The sequence below is a fragment of the Natrix helvetica genome, assembly GCF_964273705.1.
Source record: "Natrix helvetica genome assembly, chromosome: 3".
Classification (NCBI taxonomy): domain Eukaryota; kingdom Metazoa; phylum Chordata; class Lepidosauria; order Squamata; family Natricidae; genus Natrix; species Natrix helvetica.
The window spans coordinates 114,122,925-114,135,336 of record NC_138549.1 but is presented as its reverse complement, the minus strand read 5'-3'; the positions used below and the strand labels follow the sequence as shown (position 1 = coordinate 114,135,336).

The 12,412-nt window shown below is 40.2% G+C and overlaps 1 protein-coding gene across 1 annotated transcript; it reads right to left on the bottom strand.

Annotated features, from left to right (window-relative positions):
* Positions 1-332: 332 nt before the first annotated feature.
* ATPAF1 (ATP synthase mitochondrial F1 complex assembly factor 1) lies at positions 333-11,099 on the bottom strand. The gene is made up of 9 exons (XM_081946924.1): positions 10,796-11,099; positions 10,204-10,312; positions 9,300-9,344; positions 8,088-8,150; positions 4,934-4,984; positions 4,661-4,708; positions 4,008-4,103; positions 1,908-2,015; positions 333-1,075 (listed from the first exon to the last, which is right to left on the bottom strand). Exons 1-9 carry the CDS (start codon positions 11,014-11,016, stop codon positions 875-877), a joined length of 942 nt encoding a protein of 313 aa, XP_081803050.1. The 5' UTR covers positions 11,017-11,099; the 3' UTR covers positions 333-874.
* Between the last annotated feature and the right edge of the window lie 1,313 nt (positions 11,100-12,412).

Below are 12,412 nucleotides of genomic sequence, written 5' to 3'. Positions count from 1 at the left end.
GCCTTTTTTCTTGCTCCCATTATCAGTGAAGTGATTCATTATAAAAGCAGGAAAAGTCAGAGAAAGTAAAGCAATAGAAAGTACACTCTGTTTTCATGTATGAAGGGCAAAGGTGACATTAGATCCAGTTTTGGCATCTGATGGGTAATTTCGAAGATGAAAAAAAAATGGTGAATTCCCATTTTTGCAATTAAAGGCCTCAATATGTTTTTCTCCCACAACTTCGTTATCTCAATATTATCCCACTGCTTAGAATTACAGAGATTAACAGTTCTGTAAATACTCAACAGTCTTTCATTTCCAATGGATCTCACTCTGTTACATTTTTTCCCCCAAATTACCTCACATTTTTAGTTGATACATTTTTGGACATGTTCAGGCTTTAGTGTTATTCTAAATTTCGGCTTCAAGAGGTGGGGAACGTCTTCTCATTCAGGCTGAAAATGATATCATGTCACTCACAGTAAAATACTTTTTAACTAGGTCCAGGGAATTTTTATACCCATTGAGAAAAGGCCCTCTTGGTTCTTCTTTTTTTTGTTCAGTTTCATTTTTTGCTGAATAACAGACATATGGAAACTTCAAAAACGCTAAAATCCAATAAGCCGTGTGCAACTGGGAGGAGGAAAATTTCAAATGATTCATATAGTGATCATAAATGCTTATCCATTCTTCTAGCATTCAGATATAAAATGGACAAGGGCCTCTACATTGTCACAGTATTGAGTAGTTCCCTTTATAACCGATTCTTTTCCCAACTGAGTCCCAAGGGCATCGTTTCTAATGACACTTTCTGGAGAAAAAACAGCAACTCTGTCCCGTGGTGGTATGTCTTGCCACGCCAGTGGTCTTTGGTTAAAGCCGCTAACACCTCTCAAGCAGTTGGTGAGGGCACATCTTCCTGAGGCCTCAGCTCTTGCCCAATTCTGTTCTGTTCAAGCTCACTTATTACAGACATATATTTAAATTCATTTGGCTGATGGTTAAATGTTTCCACCAACCAATAGGTCTCTTGACGGTCTGTGGCATAGAAAAGCTGAACCTGGCTGGCAAGGCACTGGGCTTCCTGTACATTCTGTGAAAATAAACAATGTACGTTGTTAGAAGAATTATGGGGCTTCATCAATGGAAAAGCAAGGAGCGTTAAAGCTTTACACCTTGTACCAGAAATTTAATTTCATTTTACTACTGTGCTCTAACGCCAGGACAATTATATAGTAACAGACATGACGAAGCTGCTATAAAAGTGGCACAGTGTTTTAGTATTTGGAGGCATTTCAAATCATTAAGAACTGATTATGAAAGGGAAAAGAACATTATGGGGATGAGGTCAGTGGCTCTTTTATGAATTCTGGGGCATTTCTAAGCCAGTCCTGAATATTGTCCAATTGTCTTGTCTTTGAAGCAGAACACAAATGTGTAACAGCAATAGTTGGTACAGCTTCAACTATCACAATACTAGTCAGTCAAAAAGAGAGAGGGAAGAGAGGGAGGGAGGGAGAGGGAGGGAGGGAGGGAGGGAGGGAGGGAGGGGGAGAGAGAGAGAGAGGGGGGGGGGGGAGTAACAGGAATGGAAAAAAAATGGGCCAATCCTATTGTAATCCAGATTACTAAACTCTGCAAGCCATTACCGAACATTCACAAGTTTACATATTTGTTTTATAAACTGTTAGCTGGCCATCTGGAAGTCTCTTCTATTGGTATCAACATGAGGGTGGAATATATATATAAATATTTGTCTAGTATACTTAGAAATGCTCATCCATTCTGTGCTTTCAGTAAGCAAGACTGATAAAATGATACCAGAATTCCACTTTTATGCTATTTGTTGTGGTGCTATTTGTTTTAATAAACCAAGGAACTGTCTTTTTGTCATGAAAACCTGTTCATTGCTAAGTTTCACTTACCAAGAATTTAGAATCCATTTCTGCAGTCATCAGTACAATTCCTTTTTCCTTTTGAAGCTCAGGATAATGATACAAAATCAACTGACTGAGAGAAGCATCACTTTGAGTCTGCAGCAAATACAATGTTCACTATTATATAAAGATAGGGGTATTCAACAAGCACTTTAATAACCAAATCATTTTAACTCCAATCAGGAGAAAGATTCACAGGCATCTACAAGCTATAAGAAGAAAATGCTGCACTATTGAGCATTTTCTATTCAGAATTCTTTCCTTCTTTGATGTTTCATGTATGGTATATGCCTAGAAATGTTTGTATGTATGTGTGTCTAAAACCTTCCAATCCTCTAATACTAGGAAGTCAACAGAAAAACAGAAATGTAGACGCACCTTTTTCCCCCCTAAAAGAGAGTGAAAATTTGGGTGCATCTTATACACTGAATGTAGCCCCGCCTATCCCTACTCTTTGGCCTCTGCCTTCCAGCAATTTGCGTCCTTGCAGCAAACAGCAAACAGCCTGTTTCAGTTTCAACTTCAACCTGATTAGCACAAGCAGCTGATTGTCGGTTGGATCGGGCTCCCGACCATCAGCTCTTTCAGGCTGCAGGGATTACTATTGCCTATTGCCACCTCCATATGCCCCATTTTCAGGCTCCGCATTATTATTTATTTATTTGGATTTCTAAACCGCCCCCTCTCCCAAAAAGGGACTCGCATCCCATTTGTGGCCTCTGCGCGCCTCATTTTCTGCCCATTCCGATTCCCACCACCCGGAACGGCGAAAAATGGAGTGTGTGGGGGCCAAAAACGGGGCGTGCAGAGGCTGAAAATGAGATATGGAGGCCGAAAATGGGGGCACGGAGGCGGAAATAGGCTATGGCAATTCCTGTAGCCTGAAACAGCTGATCGTTGGGAGGCCCGATAATCAGCTGCTTGTGCTAATCAGGCTGTGCTGAAACTGAAATGGGCTGTTTGCTGCAAGGAGGTAAATTGCTGGGAGGCAGATTTTTTTTCTTGTTTTCCTCCCCAAAAGCTAAGTGTGTCTTATACCTCAGAGTGTCTTATACTCCCAAAAATATGGTATGTACAGTACATTTTGATTTTTGGCTAGATTAAAATGTCATTCCAAGCACAAAGTTCAATTACAACTCTCTTACTTCCCATATACAGTAGCATGTTCATTGACTAGTCTAAGCAATCGGTTGAGAAAGACTGATCTAGAGACCAGGGTTGCTCTGGGAAACCTTAGTTTCTCATTTTGACACCTGGGCACATATTATCACATGACTGTTATGAAAAATATGCATTATTCAACTTAAGCTCAGAGCTACCTCAGAGCTACTGGAAGAGTCCAGACAAACATGTTACTTTAACAAGCTGAGTTATGAAGGGTCTGCTGATAATTCAAGGACCCATTTTGCTTTTGTTTTGAGGCAAGAGCAATCAAGCTTCTATGCTATACAGTTTCCATGTTACCTCTCAAAACAAGCAAAAATTATTAACCGGCTTCAAACCATAGTTTAGTATCCTAGAATCATAGATTCCAGATGCTATAGTAAAGTGAAGATTTAATTTATTTGCTACTGTGATGTGTCCTGCAAAAAGTCTGCTCATATCCCAGCTTATTAATTGTCCAGACATAATCACCACCTAATCAGCTAATTTTGACTTGCGTAGGTTCAATGATTAACATACTCGCTTCCACTAAATAATTTTACTGTAAAAAGAACTGTCAAGGCTTAATTGATTGGGAGCACTGTGCCCTTTTGAATCAAGCATTGGAGAATTGTCTGTTTTATGGATCTCACAGTAAGACCAAATAAATGACCGAAGTCTTGAATAAAATTCATCTTCTGCAATTTAAGAACCCTGCACAAGAGATATGTAGAAGAGAGATAAAAAACAATTCAATTTCCCTTAAAGATCCAGACATCTCTATCAGTGCCCACTTGAAATAATTCTTGTTTTTAAGGAGTGGGTTTAAAGCAGTGACATACACAGAATATTTTTTTTTCTGGGGATAGACAATTCTTCCTCCTTTCTGAATTCCTCAGACTGCCCCTGGAAATAAATGTTTAGGGAAAAAAACCCTCCACCTACCTGAATGTTTATCAGAGAAGTGAAATGAAGTTCTGTTCCTGACCACTGTCCAACAAAAAATTCATACCCTTCCTTCCTTGGCAGCGCATAAAGAAACTGGATTGAAGATGGATGGAAATTAAAATTGGTCTATTGAAATCCAAGTCAAATTGAGTAACACACAAGACTCAGGAAGACAAATGAGCACTCATTTTAGACTAGTTCTGGAAAATGACCCGTCTTAAATGTTCAGTTCCTCATTTCATGCTGAGCCTCAGAAACTTTTTATCTGCCTCTGATGTTCCCACAGAATGTTCTTTGCAACAATTTAGTATGCTGCACGCTTTTTGAACTGAAGTACTTTTATAAACAGAATAACAGAGTTGGAAGGGACATTAGAGGGCTTCTAGTCCAGTCCTCTCCTCAAGCATCCTATACCATTCCAGACAATCTCTTCTTAAAAACCAACAGTGACGGAGCACCCACTTATTATCAGGGCTATAATCTATTAAGAGGAGCTTATCTAAATTCCATCACAACTGGGACATCAAACTATCAGTAACAAAAATTTTATATTGAGAATAGTGAAAGGACAGACTCTGGCCACAAAGAACCTTCCCAAACACACAAATTGTACTTACAGATGGACACACAAAAACACAAATTATACTTACAGATGGACAATTTTGAACTCGTTTCCAGATGACATCAAAAGTTTTTCCCTTTGGAAAGAAATGGGAAAGCATGCTTATGTAGTTCTCATCATTAAAATACATTCCATCATCCCACGACTTGAGGTGGATTCTAATGATAGCAAGTGATCAAACTCCTGAATATTAATTGCAAACTGTTTCAGCACATTCAGCAATATTTAATTTAGTTTCTGAAGGCTCCACTAAGTTAAACAGGAGAGAAGTTGGGATGGGGAAAATTACTGTTGTACTTACAGGAATAACAGCATAAACTGTGTCTTCTCCAGAAAAGTACTGCTTCCATATCTGGATAAACGAGATTGTGCCAATTATTTCAAAGACAGTGAATGGAAACCAAAAGAATCTCAATTCGGTGCAGTAACTTTAGTCAAACAATATTACTAAAATGATCTCTCAATTGAAATATTTGATGCTGGTTTTTATTGGTGCTGTTTCCAGTCTAACAGCCAAACTGGAAAGTTATCCAGGGTTTTTTTTTTTTACTCATGTCTCTATTTAAGGTTCAGTCAGTCAAAACTAGTAAGAAAAATAACCAAAACTTACTAAATGAAACATATAACAAAGCTAAAGAGGTCTGTAGGGTAACTGCGAGTTGATTTCAGTGGGATTTTCATTCTAAGAAGATTTTTACTTAGTCCTAAAAGATGTAAGGATGAACTCTAAGGAACTGGCTTGGACAAAAACCTCTGGTCTGGGCATACTTTTAAAAAGTTCACCATCATCTTATCTCACCATGCAGAGGAACCCAAACATTCTTCAAATAGGATTTTGAGGGAAAATATATGGGAATTGATTTCTCCTCATTATCCTGCATGGAAATAAGCTCTGGGCTTTATTTATTTATAAATTCAAATTAATATATTAATATGAATATATTAACTCATGTTTCTATCACAACCAAAGGACTTCACTGTGTCATACAAGAGGAACTGTGCATATATATGTCTCTTTAAGATTAGATAAGACTGTAGACTAATCTACAGACTTTTAATATAAAAGGACAATTCACACACAAGACAAATTATGGTATTGTTAAATTGTCAGAGCAAGTATCTCCATTCAGGAAGCTAACTGATTTGCTTCCGGGTACAATTCAAGGTGCTGGTTGTCACCTTTAAAGCCCTTCATGGCTTGGGACCAGGTTATCTGATGGACAGTCTCTTGCCAGTCACATCTACCCAACCCATCAGAGGGGGGAGGCAGGGAATGCTGCGGGTCCCATCCCCTAGGGCAGTGGTGGGCAACCTTTTTTTTCAACTGAGCCAAATCTCGCCAAAACCACGATTGAAATTTATTTTGAGAGCCACATTTTTAAAACCGAAAATACATAGGATGGTACACTGTTTTTAGTTTCAATAAACTGTGGCATTTGAAGCACGCAAGTCTTAAAGCTGTCAAGTTACAAGATCCTTGCATCCCTAACCCTTTAGGAAAAAAACCCCAAGGGGTCTTCAAACCTGACAGCTTTAAGACTTGTGGACTTCAACTCCCAGAATTCCTCCTCCATTCATGTTGGCTCAGAAACTCTGGCATTGAAGCATGCAAGTCTTAAAGCTGTCAAGTTGCAAGACCCTTGCACCCCTAACCCTTTAGAAAAAAAAAGCCCAGGGGTCTTCAAACCTGACAGCTTTAAGACTTGTGGACTTCAACTCCCAGAATTCCTCCTCCATTCATGTTGGCTCAGAAACTCTGGCATTGAAGCATGCAAGTCTTAAAGCTGTCAAGTTGCAAGACCCTTGCACCCCTAACCCTTTAGAAAAAAAAAGCCCAGGGGTCTTCAAACCTGACAGCTTTAAGACTTGTGGAGTTCAACTCCCAGAATTCCTCCTCCAGTCATGTTGGCTCAGGAACTCTGGCATTGAAGCATGCAAGTCTTAAAGCTGTCAAGTTGCAAGACCCTTGCACCCCTAACCCTTTAGAAAAAAGAAAAAACCCAGGGTCTTCAAACCTGACAGCTTGAAGACTTGTGGACTTCAACTCCCAGAATTCCTCCTCCAGTCATGTTGCGGCGACGTCATCTGCGTAGATCCATCTTCGGCTTTTTTCACAGGGGGCAGGGCTGCTGCTGAAGATGTCGACGAGCCCCTGCCGCCACCAGAACAACAGCTGCCTCCTCCTCCAACAGCACCACTACATTTGGAGTGAAGCCGCCAAAGCTCCCGCTGGCGCCCCCCTCCACTCGGAGCACCACGTTACCCCTGCTGCCTTCTCCGCTGCCACCATGCTTTTGAGAAGCCATGAGGCCTTTTTTCCCTGCTCCTGCCCCCCCCGCCGCCTTCCTACTGGCTCCCGCAGCCTCATGGCTCCTCAAAAGCACAGCAGAGGAGGAGGGGGCAGGGTAACGCGGGGCCCAACTCAGGTGCTCCAGAGGGGGAGGCGCCGCTGCCATAGGCGGGGGCGCCGGCGGGAGCTTTGGCGGCTTCATCTCTGCCGCAGCGTCGGGTGCTGTTAGAGGAGGAGGAGGCGGCAGCAGATATTCCGGTAGCGGCAGGGGCTTTACTTTAGCTGCAGCGTCGGGCGCAAGCAGCTAGGATTAGCCACCCCCAAAGGACCTCCTCCCCGGGCTTGCTTTCGTGGCGTCAGTCGCCCCGCGCTCACCAAAACAAGTCCGGGGAGGTCCTTTGCGGGCGGCCAGTTCTAGCCGTCTGCAAAGGACTTCCCCAGCCTCCGGCGCCTGTGACAGCAGAAAGCACTGCGCGGCAGTTGGAAACTGCTGCGCGGTGTTTTCTTGCCACCTGCGCGGGCGCGCAGCCGCGCACCTTAGAGGGAACAGTGGGAGGGAGGGGAGCGGGCGCCCGGCACACAGAAGAGCCGCATTAAAATGTGTAAAGAGCCGCATGTGGCTCGCGAGCCGCGGCTTGCCGACCACTGCCCTAGGGAGATACACCTAATGGGACTTAGTAGAAGGGCCTTCTCTGTGATGGCTCCCTCTCTCTGGACCATCATTCCCCCAGAGATTAGAATGGCCCCCACTCTAACTCTCTTCCAGAAGGTGCTGAAGACCTGGTTCTAACAGCGGGCCAGGGGAACCCAGAGCAGCATGGACCCCATTAAATGGCTTGTGTGATCTGCTGTCGCCAGGGTGGGATGGGTGGGGGGTGATTTTATTATATTATATTAATTTATTTGATTCTTTTTTTATTAGTTTTATTATTTTAAATGAGATTTTATATTGTATAAGCTGCCTTGAGTCTTCATGTGTGAATAGGTGGCAATATAAATTAATTAAACGAACAAACAAATAAATATGAGCAACAGCACTGAACACAGGACTTCAATGTTGTAAATTTTTGCTGTTCAAAAGTTAACAGAGAACAACAGGTTCCATTAACTTAGAAATGTTAAAAGTTACACAAAAAGTACTTTTAAGGATTCCCATTTTTATCACCTGCTTTATTTCTTCAGGCTTCTTCTGTTTCATCATCTCAACATTAAGAATAGAATCAAGTGTCTGAAACAAATTATACACCATAAAGTTTGCACTCTTAAGTCATAAGTGTAAGAAGAAACTAAACAAAACATTGTTACGTCGTAGGCTAACACACATACAATGTAACTGGGAAAAAGTTTATCTACTTTTAATAATAGTTATCTAATTTATAGAATTTGTATGTTACATTTTATCTAATAGTTCAATGTGGTATGAATTTGGGTGTCTCATACATTTATTCCACAACAACAACAATCTGGAGGAGAGGCGGGTTGAAAGCAAACGCAAAATCAACCATTGCTCAAAATAGCTCAAAATCAACCATTGAATCGATGAATGGGAAGGGACCATACCAATCTAGATTCAACTTATTTGTAAAATTTTATTTTACATTCTTATAATAAATAATTAGTAAAACAATATTTAAACTTAACTTAAAAAATAAATAAATAACATAGCAAAATAAAAATAGGAATAAGACAGCTCCAAAAAACTAAAAACAGAGGAAAAAATCTCTATATCTTATTGCTACTAATAAATATATTACTGTAATATAATCTGTACAAAACTGTAAAATATTACAAAATCTCTGCCACAGTAATATATATCCTTGCATCCTTTGATCGGTAGAAAATATTGCCTTTTGCAACATCCGGAATGAGGGGTCCTTGGTGCTCTCCGAGCTTGCTTGCTTGTTTTCTTGCAAAACGTTTCATTACCTAAACTAGGTAACATCATCAGTGCTGGTGATGTTACCTAATTTGAGTAATGAAATGTCTGGAAAAAAGAACAAGTTCAGAGAGCACCAAAGACTCCTCATTCAAACCCTGAGCTACAAATATTCTTTACTGGTAAAATCCAGAATATTCTCACATTTCTCATTTCCAAATATGAAAAATCCAAGGCCTTAGTCACTCTACTATGCTGGTTCAATAGCAAATAACTATATAAAATAAACATCAAATCCAGTGCCCTGTTCTCAGGATGAAAGAAAGCATATCCATGATAGCTTATCAAAAGCAGCTAAATGATGCCAATGACAGAATTTTCTATAACACATCTTATGAAAAATCCCTCAGATAGATCTAGCTCCCTAATCTAATACACCATTCGCAAAATAGGCACTGTAAATAAGAGTAGAAAATAGGTTTAATTAAAATATAATTTTACCTTATTTGTTGTGAATCCTGCTTTTGTTTGTCCTGCTTTTGCAGTCTAAAATTAAATATTAAGACTAATTTAGAATCAGCACCATGAAAGTTGTTATAATCTTCCTAGTGTTAAGCATTTTGTGTTAGACTTCAGAACAGTTCAAGGAGGCACATATAACATATAACTGGTTGAAGTACAAAGTCAAGGGACTGGGTAAAATACAATTGATTTTCAATTAGAAATTAGTTTTGTATCAGTAGAAGATATGAGTTAATTTTGAGATGAAGCCTATTGGTTGACATAGTTATTTCTGGAAGATACTTCTACACTTTAATATAAGGCTGTCCCAAATCTTGAAATAACCTGCATTCCATTCAATCAGAGAGCAATGAGGAAGAGAGAGGTTATGCTGCTGATATTAATGTATTTTCTCAAACTCAATGCATCCTTCCTGTATATAATAAATATGAAAACATAAAAGGTGTGTGTGTGTGTATGTTTATATATACATATCAAATATATGCATCCAAAAAATTAAAGAAGATAGATCTTAATATTTTTGTTATTTTTTAATGTCCAAACAAATTTCAGTTTAATTACTGGTCCTCTTTGCAAAAGAGGGCCTCCTTTTTGAAGCCTTACTTTAACAAAAAAAAATGGGATAAAGGATTCAACTGTGACTATACATGCCTCTATTCAATATAAAGGGATATTTAGTACAAACAGAAAAAAAAAGTTGAATCTATTTCTGTAAAGTTGAAATACATGCATAATCATATACACAGGCACACAGTGGAAACAACAGTCAGGATTTTTTCCCCCATATAGCAAAAAGTGTTTTCTAATCCTGATTTCCTCTGATAGTTAATAAAATATGTATTGGATTAGACACTAAACATGAAATATTTGATATCAGCCTTGCCTGTTCCTCCATGCATCTGACAAACTCTGCCTGTTTTGAGAATCCCACTGGCTGCTTTTTCAAATCATTCTTTTGCTCCAGGCGAGATTCAAAAAGATCTGGATTGGATCTGAATCAAAGTTAGAACAGTTTATAACTACTGCACACAGATCATACTTCAGTCCCAAAAGTGTGTGACCTCCTTATCATATACCAAAAGTGTGTGACCTCCTTATCATACTTTGTCTTGGTAACTTATTAAAAAGCAGGGGCAGGATGACAGCAAACTGGACATATTTAAACTGGACGTATTTATAGCAGCCCCCAAACCAGAAGAGCTTGCATGCATACGAGTAAGGCTTGACCTGAAGCTTCGCTGTAAACCCGAATGCGGGATATATAGCTTGACCCTGGACTTGTTTACTTGAATGCGTGTAAATGCCTCGAAAGCCTTTGGGAGGCATGCAGGAAAAGGCGGGCAAAGAAAGCCTAGCTAAGGACGTTCCTTGGGCTGCCACTTCAAGGTTACTCTCAGATCCCCACTTCTTCCCACCTCCCAAAAAAGGGATTAAGCCCAAATTAGGGTGCCCGGCTCCTCGGCGCTTCCTTCTACCTGCGAAGCTCTTGGATCTTAGTTCGGTATTTCTCGAAGAAAGGGTTCTCGCCCAGACCACTCTCGTCTGCCAGCCCGCGGATCCCGATGACTAGCGGCCTAGGCCGCGGCGGGACCAAAAGGCCGAGAGGCCGAAGAGCAGCGAAGCGACTCATCAGCACTCCGCGGGACAGGCTGAGCCCCGCCGACCCCCAGAACTGCTGCAGATGCCCCGCTGCCATGCCGCCCCTGCCCCCCTCTGCCGTGGCCGCGAGCAACGAGGAACGCCCTCCGCCCGTTTACGTCACTCAGCGCAAAGGTTCCGCCCAGGCAAGAAAGGGGAGAGCGATGGGCGCCGTAATTTAAATGTTAGAGATAACACAAACTCAGAGCCAGCCCATTAAAGAGAGCGTCTCCAATCCAGAGGTCTTCAAACTTGGGAACTTGAAGACTTGTGGACTTCAACTTCCAGAATTCTCCAGCCAACTCTGCTGGCTGGAGGATTCTGGGAGTTGAAGTCCACAAGTTTTAAAGTTCCCAAGTTTGCGGACCCCTGAATGAGGCAATACTCTTTCTATGATAATTGCATTGCTTACCAGGAAAATGAACACACATTTCAATTATTGCATATATTACAGTATATTTATCTTGGCAGATAAGATCCCTGCTCTGGGAGAAGCAAAAAATTACAAAGTCAGTGAAACATAATTATTTTATGTTTCTTTCAGAACTTTGTTACATAAAAAACCTTTTAACCAGATTTCGTCAAAGGGATAATCAAAGAATATAACTGCTGTTAGGCCAGTTGGTGTGAGTGGCAAAATTTGAGAACTTCACCCTCCTGTCTGCTACTGGAATCTGAGGCGGCACTTGAATATTCCTTGTAGTAAATTTTGTAGTGAGAAACTACTCATATCTCTGGTAACAAAAACCACAAAATTATTTAAATTGTGCGACCCTGGCAGCATAAATATTGAAACGTTTGCAATTTTGGATAATAAAAGTGTTCTCTGGAGTTGTCAGTTAGAAACTAGTTACACTACAAATTGAACACTAGGTGGCACATCCCATTCAAGTTTAAAAGTTTTTGGGGATGGTTACCCATCTGCAAAAAAAGGGGTTTTTCCTCCTTTTGCTTTACCAGTATTTAATCGAAACTTTTACTTCTTGTATTTGCCAAGGGCCTTCCATATTTCTCTGCACAGTATGTAAAAATTTTTACCTGACACAAAAGTTAATATTTTTATTTTCACTCACCGAATTTAAAGTAAGGAATTTTTATAGCTATCAACTTTTTTTTTTGTTGGAAACCAGAACAGAAATATAAAATCATGTTGCATTTCCAATCTTTCATGATAAAAAGTTGCAACTGCATTAGTAACAAGAGCATCTGCCTTTGTTATATGCACAGTACTGTAGATATACAGCATTTTAATTAAAACTGTTAATTGAAATATCTGGTTGTGTGTTACAGTATGATAAACATACCATCAGTTGCTGCTGTTCTTAATTTGCTTCCTTGAGGAGTTGCTCTTACAAACATATTTGTTCTGTTGCCCAAAGCATATCTTTCATAGCAGTTGCTTTGATGGACAGAGTGCAGATATTTTTTCCTGGATGTGAAAAAGGGAGAAACAC

What these genes read in the sequence shown, in the direction of transcription:
- ATPAF1 (XM_081946924.1), bottom strand. Translation starts at nt 11,016, where the DNA reads ATGGCAGCGGGGCATCTGCAGCAGTTCTGGGGGTCGGCGGGGCTCAGC. An exon ending in TCAGATGCATGGAGGAACAG is followed by an intron (nt 9,345 to 10,203) that starts GCAAGGCTGATA and finishes ATTTAATTTTAG; the next exon opens with ACTGCAAAAGCAGGACAAAC. An exon ending in CAGTTTATGCTGTTATTCCT is followed by an intron (nt 4,709 to 4,933) that starts GTAAGTACAACA and finishes TTCTTTCCAAAG; the next exon opens with GGAAAAACTTTTGATGTCAT.